This window comes from Heteronotia binoei, chromosome 12, assembly GCF_032191835.1.
Source record: "Heteronotia binoei isolate CCM8104 ecotype False Entrance Well chromosome 12, APGP_CSIRO_Hbin_v1, whole genome shotgun sequence".
Lineage (NCBI taxonomy): Eukaryota > Metazoa > Chordata > Lepidosauria > Squamata > Gekkonidae > Heteronotia > Heteronotia binoei.
In genome coordinates this window covers 14,633,273-14,649,319 of record NC_083234.1, presented here as the reverse complement: position 1 = coordinate 14,649,319, position 16,047 = coordinate 14,633,273, and the positions used below count along the sequence as shown (strand labels likewise).

Genomic DNA, 16,047 nt, shown 5'->3' with positions numbered 1-16,047 from the left:
AGTAGAGAGAAGGGGTGGTCAGCCTCCTTGACCTCTTCTTGCCTATCCTGCCTCCAGTATCTCAATCTGCAAGGGAGTCTTGCCTGAGATCTGGCTGACTGATCCTTTATAGAAGCCAATCTCCAGATAAGCTCTGTCTCTTTGCTCATCCCTACCTCTTCCCTGATGAGTCACCTTCAACCTTCCATATGGTGACAGAATTCCATATGGTGCAACTCTAGTGCACCCCCTCATGTGAGTTCTATGAAAATTCCTACTCTCAGGGTTGGGGGGGAGAAGCACTAGGCAGGCCTGGGACTGATTGAAAGGGATCGCTCACTGCCCTTGACTAAGGGAGAAGCAGCAAGACTTGGCTCCCCATAACAGTCATCTGAATGGTGGCTACCAAGGCACAGAGAGTGGCCACTTGAGCCAACCCTGCTCCTGGCAAGGCACAACATAGGCCCAAACCCCATCAGGGTCAGCAAAGACCACCAGAACATAAGAAGAGCACTGCTGGAACAGACCAGCGGTCCATCTAATCCAACATTCTGTCTCATACAGTGGCCAGCCATTTCCTCTGGAGGGCCAACAACAGGCATAGAGATTTGTCACCTAGTGTTCTCTTGTTTAAAGTAATCAATTGGGGAAAATGTCCTCTTTTTTGCTTTTCAAAATATAGTAACCCTACTCAACCCAGAGGTGGCAACCTTTAGATGCACTTGGGGAAAACATGACATTAATAGAAAAACTGAGCATGCTCGAGATGGACGGTGAAAGGATTGTTTGCAGGCATCTTGAGATAGTTGGAGGATGCAGGAAATGGTGGCTCTGATTGAACTTGTGCGCAGAGACACACGAGAGAGAAAAAATAACAAAACCCAGCAACTCTCAGAAAGGTTAAAGGATTGCCAAAATGTCAACTTCCCTTTTAGGCGATAATGATTCATAGGAAGCCTGATTCTGGGTTGTTGTTTTTTTCTTTTCAGCTGATAAGGATGGAAGAGCTGAAGAAGGCCACTGCAGGAGGCCTCCTTCTTTGCTCAGAACCAAAAGGTTAGATCTCCATGAGCACAACAGGGAGAAGCTTGGCCAGTGCTGATTGCCCCAGTTATTTTTGTGTCTGATCACGCTCCCAAACCAGTTTCTAAATACAGGGATTCAGATGGGGAACGGCAGAACCCCTAGAATGCAAACTGAACTCTTCCTGCACTTCTGGAGACTCATGACATATCTACACAGCACTGGACACAAATCAGCCTAGGTCAGGGGTGGCCAAACTGTGGCTCGGGAGCCACGTGTGGCTCTTTTGACATATATTGTGTGGCTCTTGAAACCCCTACTGCTTTGTAGCCTGATTGGAGAAGGCTTTTCTCTCTTTAAAAAACTTCTCCAAGCCAAGCCAGTCGGTGGCTTGGAGAATGCATTTAAAGTTATAGTTGTTTTCTTTGCACCTCTCCCTCCCCCATTTATTTGCCTGCCTGCCTTCCTGTTTTGCAGCTCTCCAACATCTAATGCTCATATCTTGTGGCTCTCAAACATCTGAAATTAATACCTTGCGGCTCTCAAACATCTGATGTTTATTCTATGTGGCTCTTACATTAAGCAAGTTTGGCCGCCCCTGGCCTAGGTGATTCACAGAGCAAATGCATTGTTGAAAAGGGAGGAAAAAGCTGCAGGAGAATCTAGTACAGTCACTCCCAACATTTTTTGGAATTCTGGCACGGTGTGATGTGGCAAGCCACAAAATGGCTGCCCCCAGAGACAGAGCCAGGCACAAAATGGCTGCCGCAGCTTACCTTCAGTCACTCAGAGGATCTTTGTGCTATGGTCACAGCTGCTGCCAAAGCAATGTTTATAAAAATCTGCACAGCCAATCAAATCTCCAGTGGCCAATCAGAAGCCCCACCCACTTTCTAAAAACACTTGGAGAGCACCAGGAATGGTGGCAGTGGGCACCATAGGTGCCATGTTGGGGACCCCTGCTCTAGCAAGTAAGCCAAACTATATACTGAGAAAGTTCCAGAAGCCGTTATAAGGATGAGCCAAGGCAATGATTCTCAAGCCCCTTTGCGTATTAGAAGAAAGGCCATATCGAATTCATGATTTACACTGCCGCGCCCTGCATACTCACCAGCTTTGGAAGCAGCCTCTGCAGCGAAGTCTGCTGCAAACTTCTTGAGAACTTCAGCGCTGTCCTCCTTGACAAAGAGCCCAATGAAGTTGGATGATGTATACAGCTCCAAGGGCAAAGGGGCCGAAAACTTGCACCTCCACCTTGTGACTGTGGTATGGAGGGCTTCACAGAGTGCCTCCACCTTGCTGTCTTCACACTGCAAAGGAGCAGATACGGGTTACAGCATGAGACTAAGCTCCTTGCACTTCTGGCACCTCCCAAAAGAACCTTCACTTTTGAAATGAGAATGTGACAATCTTAAAGGGAGGATGGAATGATCATATGGATAAACCAGAGGCTGATGTTGGCTTGTCTGACTGTATAATCCTATCCTTGGTATAATCCTATCTTTTAGCCTGCTAAAGGCCATGAAATACATCCAGGTCCTGGTGGAAGAGAGGAGGTCTTAGCAGTAATATGCTCAGACTTTGGTTCCAGAAGCAAAAAAGTAGGTGCTATAAGCAATAGTGCCCTGACCTGAATCATCAGATCTCAGAAGCTAAGCAGGGCTAGCCCTGGTTAGTACCTGGATGGGAGACCACCAAGGAAATCCAGCATTGCTATCAGAGGCACCTCCTCTGTTTATCCCTTGTCTTGAAAACCCTGCAGAGTTGCCGAAAGACAGCTGTGACTTGATGGCAAAAAGAAAGTGAATGCACATCCTTCAACCTCAAAAGAATGCTCTCCTTCACTTCCTCCTGCTCTGCTGCTGCTGCAGCCATGATGGTTTTTTGGAGCCCAGCTACATTATGCTGACATGGCTCTCTCCCAGATGACCCCCCCGGGCTACTCGGTCTTTCATCAATCGTGGACTAGCAGGCAGGGGGGATGGGTGGTGTTATTCATACGAGAGGGTTACTCCTTCCGGGCTCTCCCGGCCCCAACGATCAAGGGTATTGAATGTGCTGGTCTAGCATGGGATGTCGGAGAGGGGTTGGTGATCTGGCTGGTGTACCGTCTGCCTAATGCACCAGCCAGCGCCTTACCATCCCTGATGGAGGTGGTGGCGGTCTGGGCGTTGGAGGGCTTATGGTCCTGGGTGACTTCAACGTCCATGCTGATGACACGGCTTCCAATCAGGTGATGGGTCTGGTGTCGTCCATGGTGACTCTAGGACTCTCTCAATTTGTTACGACACCCACGCATCAGGCTGGACACACGTTAGACCTGAACTTTGCATCCAGGATTTTGGTGAACGATATCGCGGTAGAAGCGGTACCATGGTCGGATCACCTAGCCCTCAAGGCCCGTATGGAGACACCGCCTCAACCCTGTATGGGCGGAGAGCCTATTTTGGCTCGCCCAGGAAGCCTAATGGACCCGGAACGGTTCCAAGTGGCCCTGCGGGATCCCTGGCCCCCTGGTGATTCCCTTGACCTGGTGGAGGCCTGGCAAAACTGGCTATCCAGGGCAATCAATGAGATCACACCTCGACGTCCTCTGCGCCCCCATGTGAGGCTGGCTCCATGGTACACCTTGGAGTTACGCCAGCTGAAACAAGGGCTCAGACAACTAGAGAGGCAGTGGCGGCATACTCGTGACAAAGTGACGAGAACATCCTACAGAACGTTTGAGTTCTTATGAGATGGCAGTCAAGGCTGCGAAGAAAGCTTACTTTGTGGCCAGGATTGCATCTGCAAATTTGCGCCCAGCACAATTCTTTAGAATAATTGGAAATCTTACTGCACTACCTCAAGGCAGACCAAATGTGAGAGAATTAGAGATAGGCTGTGAGGCTTTTGTGAAATATTTTGCAGATAAAATCTCGTTGCTCCGCCAAGACCTGCCTATCACATTGGATACAGTACAGGAACCTGAGGCTCCGTGCCTGTCTTCCGATTTCATTGTGGATTGCTTTGACCCACTCAGCCTGGAGGAAGTCAATGGAATTCTCTCTTCCGCACGCCCAACAACTTGTGATTTGGACCCTTGCCCCTCTTGGCTGATTAAACCTTGCCAAAGGGAGCTTAGATGTCCTTTAAGGACATCATAAATATATCCCTCTCTGAGGGGCGTTTTCCAACACCCTTGAAAGAGGCTATGATCCGCCCCCTCCTGAAAAAAAGTACAGCAGACCTGGCCGAATTGGCAAATTACCGACAGGTCTCCAATTTACCGTTTCTTGGTAAAATCATTGAGAGGGCAGTGGCGTTGCAGTTGCAGGGTTTTCTGGATGATGCTTCCATCCTAGACCCTTGCCAGTCCGGCTTTTGCCCAGGTCATGGGATGGAGACAGTGCTGGTCGCCTTGGTAGATGACCTCCAGCGGCATCTGGACCGAGGCGGTGTGGCAGTGCTGATGCTATTAGATTTGTCGGCCGCATTCAATACGGTCGACCATCAGCTACTGACCCGCCACCTCGCCAACATAGGGGTTAGCGGGCTGGCCCTACAATGGCTTTCCTCTTTCCTCAAGGGACGGGGACAAAGGGTGGCAATCGGGGGTGAGCTGTCCCAGAGGCACACACTAGATTGTGGGGTGCCGCAGGGAGCAGTTCTCTCCTCGATGCTATTTAACATCTATATGCGCCCCCTTGCCCAGATTGCCCGGAGGTATGGGCTTGGGTGTCATCAATATGCAGATGACACCCAGCTCTATCTGCTAATGGACGGCCGGCCTGACTGCATTCCAGGGAACCTGGACTTGGCATTGCAGGCCATGGCAACCTGGCTTAGGCTGAGTGGGCTGAAGCTGAAGACGAAGACAGAGGTCCTTTGCGTGGGCTGCGGCGCCCTAGGGAGAGAAATACCTCTCCCGGTTTTTGACGGTGTGCCGCTGAAAGCGGCGCACCGGGTCAAGAGCTTGGGAGTTCTACTGGAGCTTTCATTATCTATGGAGGCCCAGATAGCAGCCACTGCCAAGTCGGCGTTTTTTCATCTGAAGCGGGCAAGGCAGTTCGCTCCCTTCCTGGAGCGCCGGGACCTAGCAACAGTGATCCATGCAACGGTCACCTCAAGACTGGATTACTGTAATGCCCTCTACATGGGGCTGCCTGGAGGTTGCAGCTGGAGCAGAACGCGGCGGCTAGGCTGTTATTGGGGCTCCCGAAGTGGGAGCACATACAGTCAGGGCTATGCGGACTGCACTGGTTGCCAGTTACTTACCGGGTTCATTACAAAGTGCTGGTTATTACCTTTAAAGCCCTATATGGCTGAGGACCTGCCTACCTGAGGGACCGTCTTTCCCCATACGAACCCCAGAGAGCACTGAGGTCAGCAGGGAAGAACCAGCTGGCTATCCCCGGACCAAAGGAGGCAAAACTTCAAAATACTCGCACACGGGCCTTCTCTATCGCAGCTCCACACCTATGGAACCAGCTCCTGGAAGAAGTGCGAGCCCTGCAGAGCCTTGACCAGTTCCGCAGGGCCTGCAAGACCACCCTTTTCAGGATGGCCTTTGCCGGCTGAGCGACTGATGCTAGGTGACTTCTATCACCATTATCTTTATGAACGGAATTAGCACCTGAAATGTGTCTGTATTTGTATCTGTTTTGAATTGGAATGTTTTTAAGATTCATGTGATTTTAAACCTTTGTATAATTATATGGATATGTTGTTAGCCGCCCTGAGCCTGCTTCGGCGGGATATAAATAAAATTTTATTCATATTTATTTATTATGAACAGCTATTGGCTTGCTTCAAACACAACATGACAATGTTCCCTGTAAATCCCCCCCCCTGAGCAGAGCAGTTCACATCCTGAGCAGAATATAACTGCTGTAATCTTAAAATGGCTAATGGGCAGTACAAGACCCTGTGCAACTCCAGACTGCTGCTGAGCCAGGCTTCCTGTGTTAATAAGCAGCTGCTCAAGTGCACAACTTAGAGGGAGCACTGAACATGGAACCGCTTTAAAGGGGATTAGACAGACTCATAGAGGAGAGATCCATCAGTAATGACAAATGGGAACATCTATGTTCAGAGGCAGTCAACATCAGGAGAAGGCCTTGGCCTTGTTTGTCCTCCAGAGGAACTGGTTGGTCACTATGTGAGACAGGATGCTGGACTAGATGGACCACAGGTCTATTCAGAGGTGGCTTGCCATTACCTGCACCTCTTCATCACAACCCTGGTATTCCTTGGTGGTTTCCCCTCCAAATATTGACCAGAGCCAACCCTGCTTAGCTTCCAAGATCCGGTAAGACTGGGCTTGCCTGGGCTTTCCAGATCAGGGCTCTTATGTTTCGACCATACTTCTTTCTCAGTTTGTAAAACCAGGATTCAGCTGTCAGATACTCATGGTTTGCCTTAACAAAATGCTGGTTTCATAGCCTTCATTGCCCTCAGGCATCTTTATAGCTGGAGAGAGCAGGGAGACAGTGCCAGGGAGCAATCTAGATGAAGCCAAGCTGTCCACATTCGTATGTAATGCAAAGCTACCTTGAAGACTGTGGTTAATTAACCAACTTCAAACCTTGGTTTCAGATTCTGGTTTGATGGACCCTAACCATAACCTGTGGAATGAGTGGAATTTTGATGATTATACTACCCACAGCTAGCTTGATTAAAACCATGGTAACATTACAAGGGCTGTCACAGGGCAACTGATAACTTGCTCTGCTAGGCCACTCAGCAAGTTCGCAAACATGTTAAGAGCCCCACAGTTAATGCTCATGGAATGCTGGAATGTACAAGTCAACTTGCCTCAGTGAAGAAGCTTATTGTGCCCAGGAAGGAGTGAAATGGGTAGGATAGCACATGGACTCACCATAAAGAACTGGCAGAGCGTGATGTGGGGGAAGATGTTGTGTGCCTTGTTCTTCCCACATAACTGCTTTGACTGCTGCCAGAAGTCGGAGAGCTTCTGTGATAAGGGGCCGGTGGGACGCAGGTAGAGGACGTACTCTCGAGGCAGGGGGTCATCGAGAAAAGGGTCACATACATGGGAAAAAAGCCTACAACAGAAGAGAGGGGAAATGTCCTTAAGGAAAATGTGTCACTGTTTCAGAGCAGCAGAAGTCAAACAGAGAGTCTGACAAATAGTTGTAATAGAAGAGATCACCAAACAGAGTTTGGGATATCCTTAGTGAAAGAAGGCTTTAAACAAAATCATTAAGAAAGTAGTTGCACACACTAAGGAGACAGTAACTTATGACTCTAGAATCAGACTCACCACTGGACAAATGATGCCTGCTCTCCCCCCACCAGCACCCAAACAAGCAATCTAGACAGAAAAGACAAAAAGCAGAAGCCGGGCTTGCTAGCTGGCTGCTTCTGGGCTTTGGACCACCCTATGTCCCAATGTTTTCTCGATATGGCCTTCAGATACAACGTGTTGCTGATCACGGTCATTCGTTGATGTTTGGTTCACACAAGCAGCAGATTAAGAGGAGAATGCAGTGGTAGACCAGCCTATACCATTTCAGGTTACAAGTTAAAGGTATCAAGTTTTGAATGCTTAAAAATAAATAAATAAAACTCCCTACTATTTTAAGAGTAGATCAACCCTTTGCCTCTTGCCCTGTTTTTCTTTCTGCAAGGGATTTATCACACAACAAAGTGCTCGAACGTATCATCCACCACCCCTAGTTGGAAGTTGTGCAGTCCTAATTTGGAAGTCGTGCAGTTGGAAGTCATGTATGTCTAGACCAAACCCAATCATGTGCATATGCAACATTACCCGCAATTGTTTCCCGTCTGACAAATACATCAGTTGTTAACATCTTCTGCAGGAAACGCTGCTCATCCCAAGAGCTCTAATGCATGCACAGGAAGACCTTTTAGATCTTTTGTGCTCGATGAAACTCCTCGCACTACATTAGAAGCTACTTTGGAGACCCCCTCCTTTCTAAGTTTTTTAGAGCAGCTTTTCAGGAGACAAGGGGCAACACCAAAAACAGGAAGGAAGGGAAGAGAAACAGTCCAGCCCCCTCCCTTGAGCGTGGGTGGACCCTCCCACGTGCAAACGGAAGCTCTGCCCACAGCTATTCGGATCCTACCCTTGATGTGGTAACAGATCACGAACTTCAGACTGTGGTGACTGATACAGTCACCAGGCCAAATTCTAGAGGGGTAAGCCATCTTAGCCAAGTTACAGAGAAAAACAGCAGGAGTTGTCACATGCTGAAGACTAACATTTTTTTTTATTAGTGCATATGCTTTCATGCAAGAATACTGCTTTTTTAGAAGCTGGAACAAAAAATGCATTTTACTTTGGGGGAGGTTTCATAGCATGTAGGAAGAAAATAAGATGAAGATGATACATTTCAATCTTTTAAAAATGTATTATTTCATACCAACCAGTCACATGCTGCCTGGACACTTCGGCCTCCCGTAGATGCCAGAGCCTTCTGTCTGCAGAAAGGGGAGAAAAGAAAGTCCACTTTTGAGTGCTATTATGGGTGCTAGAGGTCAGTCAGGGCTGCTTGGGATGCTTCTACTTCTCTTTTCAAGTTTTTTTTTAAAAAAAAACCTATGGAAGAGTTTGCTGCCAGAACCTTTTTCTTCATCTATAATGCTCCCATGCATTAAAAAAACCGAATTTCCACCTGAACCCAGCCCCCCACCCACTGCATGCAGTAGTCTCTTTTCAATGCCCTATACGTCCAGGGGCCAGCAAATCTTTGGGACTGCGTCTCTCTGTATGAGCCCTGTAGGTCTTTACCATCTGTGATCCAACAACTTTTGGTAATACCCAGCCCCAGAGATGTCCATCTGGCCTCAACGAGGGCCAGGGCCTTTTCAGCCCTGGCCCCCGTCTGGTGGAATGAGCTTACCCTGGAGATCCGGGCCCTGCAGGACCTGCTCCAATTCTGCAGGGCCTGTAAAACCGAGCTCTTTTGCCAGGCTTTCAGCTGAGGCAGTGGACGTCACTTGTTACCAGCCTCCCTCCTTCATTCCATCCCAGTGCTATAAGATCTGCTGGACCTGGACAATAGGCCATGCCTGTGAGGTAGAACCTGCCATTTTAGTCTCTATTGTCACTCTGTAGTTTTAGATTTTATATATTTTAAAATGGTATTTTATTGTTTTTACTGTTGATTATTTTTATGACGTAACCCACCCTGAGCCTGTCCTATGGGAAGGGCGGGATAAAAATCGAATTAAAAAAAATTGCAATGATTGGAACAATATCTCCAAGAGGAGAGATTTGGGAGAATAGAGTCTACAGAGCTGAGAAGCTGGAATCTCCATGGAGACGATGTAACATAAAATCTGTGTCTTAAGTAAATAGCCATCCCTTTATGTGCCCCTGAACTCTCTCTCATTCCCTCTTTCTGTAATCCATTCCCCCCCTTCTGCCTCCCCCACCCCAACATTCCTCTGGAGAATCCAGTCTTTCTACATGGAAAATAGCTCCCGCAGTAGACAGCAGCTGCAGTTCCAATGGGCAGTAGAGAGTTTTTTAAAAGATTATTTTCCTTAAACCTTCTAGTAACTCTCTGTGGGAGGGGGAGTGCTGGGGAAAAGGTCTGAGACCAATTAAGTAACCCATTCTGACTTCCCAGCTGCTGGCTTTGTCTAAACAACTGCCTTCGGCTTTCTCCAGCGGATACTTAAGTTGCTTTCAGAAATACGTTATTTATGGGTTATACTGAAAAGGCTGTCATTCAGCCTACAAGGGGAAAGTAAAGAGGTGTCCGTGCTCCCACTCCTGAGAGCCTCCTCTGAGAGGTAACTAAGAACATAAGAGAAGCCATGTTCACTGGGCCCTCCACTAGACTGGTCCCCAAAGGGCATAATGGAGAATTGATCCACGGGTATTTGGTATCGGGGAGGGCTGTTTTTTTTTTAGATAAGAGGCACCAAATTTTCAACATCTGGCAGCTCTCCTCAAGCCTCCCCCCCCCGCAAGTTTCAAAAAGATTGGACCAGGGGGTCCAATGCTATGAGCCCCAAAACAAGGTGCCCCCATCTTCCAATGAAGGGAAGGCATTTAAAAGGAGTGTAGTCCATTTACATGTGATGGCCAGAACTTCAGGGTCCAATTGTGCTTGTCACCAGGTCTCAGATTCAGCAGGAGCTCACAGGACCACAGCTCCTGAAGTTTTCTGAGGGTTCCCTCTCCTTCTTCCCACCTACCTTGTCCATTGAATAGTAGGTGCAGCTGCATAACAATCCCTGGATTAGGAGAGCGGGCAGCCAGCCAGCCACCAGGGGCTTTGCCACGCCCCCAGCAGCCCTCATTAACCCCTGGAGAAGCTTGTGCCACCCTTTCTCCACTTATGCGATTTTGGGTGGCAGGTGGCTTGTTGGCCTTTTGACTGTAGGGTTGCCAATCCCCAGGTGGGGGCAGGGGATCCCCCGGTTTGGAGACCCTCCCCCCGCTTCAGGGTCGTCAGAAAGCAGGGGGAGGGGAGGGAAATGTCTACTGGGAACTCTATTATTCCCTAGGGAGATTTATTCCCATAGAAAATTATGGAGAATTGATCTGTGGGTATCTGGGGCTCTTGGGAGGGGGCTGTTTTTTGGGGTAGAGGCACCAAATTTTCAGTATAGCATCTAGTGCCTCTCCCCAAAATACCCCCCAAGTTTCAAAAAGATTGGACCAGGGGGTCCAATTCTATGAGCCCCAAAAAGAAGGTGCCCCTATCCTTCATTATTTCCTATGGAAGGAAGGAATTGAAAAGGTGTGCCGTCTCTTTAAATGTGATGGCCAGAACTCCCTTTGGAGTTCAATTATGCTTGTCACAGCCTTGATCTTGGCTGCACCCCTAATTTCTCCTGGCTCCACCCCCAAAGTCTCCTGGCTCCACCCCCAAAGTCCCCAGATATTTCTTGAATTGGACTTGGCAACCCTATTTGACTGGGGGGGCGGTGGTGGCCCAGGAGAGCTACAGGCAAGCAGGCCTTGCTCACCCGGGGCTCCCCTTTCTTGCATTGGGTTACTTTTGGCTGGTGGGGGGCAGCATATGCTAATGAGTTATGCTAATGAGCTCCACCACCTATTTTTCTACAAAACACCCCCTGCTTGTCACAACGTTGATCCTGGCTCCACCCCCAAAGTCCTCAGATATTTCCTGAATCAGACCTGGCAACCCTAGGATGGAGCCTGGGGAGGGTGGGACCACAGTGGGGTGTAATGCCATAGAGTCCACCCTCCAAAGTAGCCATTTTTTCCAGGGGACTGTTGTCTGGAGATCAGTTGTAATTTCACAAGTACCACTTCCCCAAACGCACACACAATGACCCCTGTTTCAAGTCCAGAAGATGGCAAAAAGAAGGGGAAAAACCTCTCCAGGATCCCTGGCAAACTGGCCTGGAGAAAAACTGCTGTAACATGGAATCTGCCAGGGCTTTTCTTGCAGAAGAAGCCCAGCAGGAACTCATCTGCATATTAGGCCGCATCCCTGGATGTCGTCATTGTTTTCCATAAGGCTTTTTTGTAGAAAAAGTCCAGCAGGATATCATTTTGTAGAAAAACCCCCTGCAGGAAATCATTTTGTAGAAAAAGCCCAGCAGGAAATTATTAGACCAACCCCCTAACACCAAGCCACCTGGAACTGTATTCCTGTGTGTTCCTGCTCAAAAAAAAAGAAGAAAAAGAAAAGCCCTGGAGTCTACCCTTCTGTCCTGAGTGCCTCTCAAAATGCATCCTCTACCTGTGCAGATCTTAGTGTTCTGAGAAGCAAACGGGTGGCGCGGGTGGGGGGAAAAGAGGAGGGCTGTGGTCAGCCGGACACCCTGGGAGCACCCTGAGCCCCACTGCTGGGGTCTCAGAGGCTCGCTTCAGACCCGGCTTGTCAGGTTTATGACTATCTTCAATAATAACAACTCTCCATTTCATCAGGATTCGTGTTTATTGTAAGACAGGATAGTACCATTGGCAAAGCCAGTGGCGAAATTAAGGCGGGATGCAGGTGAGTGAATATATATATAAGCAGTTAGCCATTACATGCATGCCTAACTTTCTGGTGCGAGATAAGTTCAAAACAGTGAATTGTTACAAGGCAGACATTCTCATATCACAGTATTCCTTAGCAAAACACTCCAGCAGATAGTGCTGACCTTGAAGGACAGACAGTGTTAGAGGGCCTAGATACTTTTGTTTTCCCAGTAGCATAACAGGTGTTTCAGCACAGAACAGCAAGATGATAAAACATTAAAACTGCAAGGGATCTTGAAATGGCCAGTGAGTGTGCCACTCCAAGCTGGTGATGGGTATACATTTTTGGCATTTGTTTGTTTGTCACTGCTCTCTTGTGGGTCTTGTAGCAATTTACAACATTTACAACAGCATCATAATAAATAAGTTAAAAACAGCAAAATCAGGTAATACATATAGAATATTAAAAGAGCCCAATAATACCAAACCAGCCTAGAGCATTTACTTAACTTCCCTTGGTCAGCCTGATCAATTCAGCCTTACAAGGCTTGCAGAAATTAAGCAAGCCCTGCAGGGAATGGGCATCATCAGAGTTCGTTCCACAGGGTAGGGGCCATCACTGAGAAAGCCCTTCAGCTGGGTATGCCCGTTGCTTTTTCCTGTGCTGCTGGCATCCACAGTGCCGCCAGCACTTCAGGGATTTGTATTGAGCAACTGGGCAGAGCAAAACATGTGCCGCGCAGCAGTTCAGCACGTGTGGCAGGGGTTGCCTACCCTGATATTGTCCTCCAGCAGCAACTGCCATGAAGACAAATGTGCACTCCACCTCTTCTGTTTGGTGTGCCGCTGCTTCTGCCTGCCTTTCTTCAGAAGCAGGACCAGATCCTCAAGGAGCATAAACTAGTTAGTTTCCTCTGTGTATGTGTGTGTGTGTGTGTGTGAGAGAGAGCATTCAGTGCTGTACAGGATGATGCCAACTAAGACCAGGGCCTAAAGGTTTACAGCGATTTCAGATTTCTTTACCCTTCTGTTTCAATGTGAAACTCCCCATTTTGGTTTTGCTTATCCTTTGCGCAAATGATGTGCAGATGGTATAAAAGAGTCAAACAAATCAGGATCAGAAGCAGCTGAAATGAGGGAAACAAAAAGCCTCATGTCAATAACATGAAGACAAAAAAGGGGGGAGGGAGGGAGTCTTTGTACATCTCTGTTCATAATCCTTCCCCTCCCCTTCTCAGACCATCCTAAACAACTCCACCCCCCCCCCATCTCTTTCCCTTTCCTGGCTTATAAATATGCATTCTGAAACTCGAAAGCTCTCCAGCAAATGGCTCTCTTTCCTGGGTTATCTGTGGCACCGAGCATCTATTTGCATTAAAAATTCATTTCCACCAAAGGCCTGGCTGGCATTCCTGCCTAAGTAATTGCAGCATTTGGAAGTCAGGGTGGGGAGGCGAGCGAGCAAGGGTCTGCTTATTATTCAGACTCTTTTTCTAAACACATACGCATGCACTTAATTCCCAGAATTTCCACACTGTCACAGGAAAAAGCTTCCATGCCAGTCCTTACTGACTCATTCCATTGAAAAGTCGACATTTATTTTGGGGAAATCAGGTTTGCGCTTCCTACTTCCCCAAATGGCAGGAATTTCCATACTGGGGAGGAGGAGCTCAGCAGTTGCAGAGAGGGGTAAGGTTCTGGCAGAGACGACAGGCACTCTTCCATCTCTTAATATGAAGTCTGCAGGCCTCACAGCTTAACCATCCTCAGGGGTGGCCAAACTTGCAAGAGCCACATAGAATAAATGTCAGATGTTTGAGAGAAATGTCAGATGTTTGAATAAATGTCAGATGTGGGAAGGAAGGAAGGAAGGAAGGAAGGAAGGAAGGAAGGAAGGAAGGAAGGAAGGAAGGAAGGAAGGAAATAGACAGACAGATAGATGGGGAGGGAGAGAGCGGTGAAAAAAAAGCACCTTTCACTTTAAATGCATTCTCTAAGCTGCTGGCTGGCTTGGCTTGGCGAAGTGATTTAAAAAGTCTTTAAATGCCTTCTCGAAGTTGGCCAATGGGGTGGTGAAGGCTTCAAGAGCCACAGAATATGTGTGAAAGAGCCACAAGTGTCTCCCAAGTCACAGTTTGGCTATCCCTGCTTCAGGCCCTCTGGCAGAAGCTTTTAAGATAAGGACCAACTGCCAAGAGCCTTGCCCACCTTCCTGGAGAATGCAGCAGGGGCTACATTGGAGAACAGTGCTCAGCAGAGCTACAGGTGACATGTTAAAGAGCCACCTGCGGCTTCTGAGACACTGGCTCCATCCACAACCCCCCCCCTCTCTTTTTAATATGCTGTAGGTCGCTTGGAAGAGACATTGATTTGGGATAGTGGAATGTCAGTATTTTTAATTAAAAAATAAAAAAAATAAATTCAGTGAGTGACGGGTATTCACTTGTAAAAAGAAATCCTTAACAGAAAAACAACAGGTATAGTTTGAGCATCACAGCAGGACATTCACTGCTGAGAAAATGTTTTCATTTCGCATAAATACTGTCTGACTGAGGAAGATGGGTGTGGGTCAATGAAAGAAAGGTGTAGTGACAATGTCCCTTTGACTTTAGAGGAGGCTTTCATAGTAGGCAATGAGGTATTCATCTTCAAGAGGGGGGCGGGATCTCCAGATTCAGCTGCTTCTCGGAAACATTTGTCCCATTCCTTACTGGAATGGTTCTTTCTCCCTCTGAATAGAGTTTTACGACTTCTTCAGCATTCTGAATAATAACAATCCAGCCAAAGAATTCTCTTATCATCCCTGTAAAGAGCTGCTGGATTTGTGCTTTGAATCTCATGCTGAATATAATACAAGAGAGTGCATGCAGGATAACGGGGAATATTTAGCGCAACACACTTGGTGATTAACCACATGAAGACCCTGCCTAGCAAACCCTACATGATCAGCAGCATTAAAGGCCGATCACACAACTATATCCAATCTGGCAACACACAATGAACTCCAGTCTCTGGTGCTGAACATACCAAAAGGCTGCCATGCTCAAGCCCAAAGTGCACAGGAAACAAAGCAGTGTGCAAAAGCCAAGTTTTGGCTGAATGGTACATCTTGGGTAATCAGAGCAGCATGTAAACAAACAAACAAAAATCCCTGTGCATGGCAGAACAAAGTCTGAGGGCAGTGGCATGTTTAAGACCAACAAAGTTTTATTCAAGGTAGAAGCTTTCGTGTGCAAGCACACTTCTTGTTTGCCCTGACCTGGATAGTCCAGGCTAGCCTGACCACAACAGATCTTGGAAGTTAAGCAGAGTTGGCCCTGGTCAGTATTTGGATGGGAGACCACCAAGGAATACCAGGGTTGCAATGGAGAGGCAGACAATGGCAAGCCATCTCTATGCACATCTTGCCTTGAAAACCATACAGGGCTGCCATAAGTTGGCAGTGACTTGAGGCTCACCCTAGAAGGGCGCTTCCATTTCTCCAGATGGTGTCTACCCTTCCCTCCCACTTCCAGCTTTGCTGGTGGGAGTCTAAGAAAGACATAACCAACAAGCTATCTGGTAAGCTTTGTGCCCATCAATCATCGCCATACTTCAATTTTTTTCCAAGTCTCAAATTAATACAAAGGAGAGAACAAAAAAGCAACAAGCAAAACAAGGCAGGGACAGAAATGGTTATGATTGCGAATTTACGGTTGCAATAATTAGTCAAGTTTTCTTTTTTTCTGTAGCATACGAGACGGACATGTGATTTTGCAAAAGGAAAGGGAAAAAAGAACAGATATGAGAGAGTAATGGGCTGTGTGGCCTTTGCTTGATATTTCAGTTACGTAACCTCTTTGCCAGCTCAAGAGTCGCTGTGCCTGCTGCAGAGGCCATGCATCGCTGGAACACATGAGAGCCAGCCTTTAATCTGCTGCTTCGCTGGCTCCTTAAATCAAAGGAAGGGCAGGAAGAAGAAAGAATTTGGTTTTTAAAAAACTTAAAAGCGCTATAAACAGAAAAATGTGCTGGCCGATTTGTGTTTTTAGAGTTGTTAACCCAGAAGTAGGAGAGGGGACATCTTTGGAATGCCGATAATCAGAAGTCTGGCTTAAACAAGAGTACCCTTTGCAAAGAGGAGAGGC

At 47.6% G+C, this 16,047-nt stretch overlaps 1 protein-coding gene across 1 annotated transcript in view; it reads right to left on the bottom strand.

Moving 5' to 3' along the window:
- The window catches only part of UBASH3B (ubiquitin associated and SH3 domain containing B), a 99,651-nt gene that overhangs the window by 16,260 nt on the left and 67,344 nt on the right, over window positions 1–16,047 (bottom strand). The window contains exons 2-4 of the mRNA XM_060251467.1: window positions 8,395–8,448; window positions 6,863–7,049; window positions 2,114–2,312 (exon numbers count right to left, since the gene is read on the bottom strand). Of these exons, the coding sequence (XP_060107450.1) occupies window positions 2,114–2,312; window positions 6,863–7,049; window positions 8,395–8,448 (440 nt within the window). The remainder of the gene's footprint in view (window positions 1–2,113; window positions 2,313–6,862; window positions 7,050–8,394; window positions 8,449–16,047) is intronic.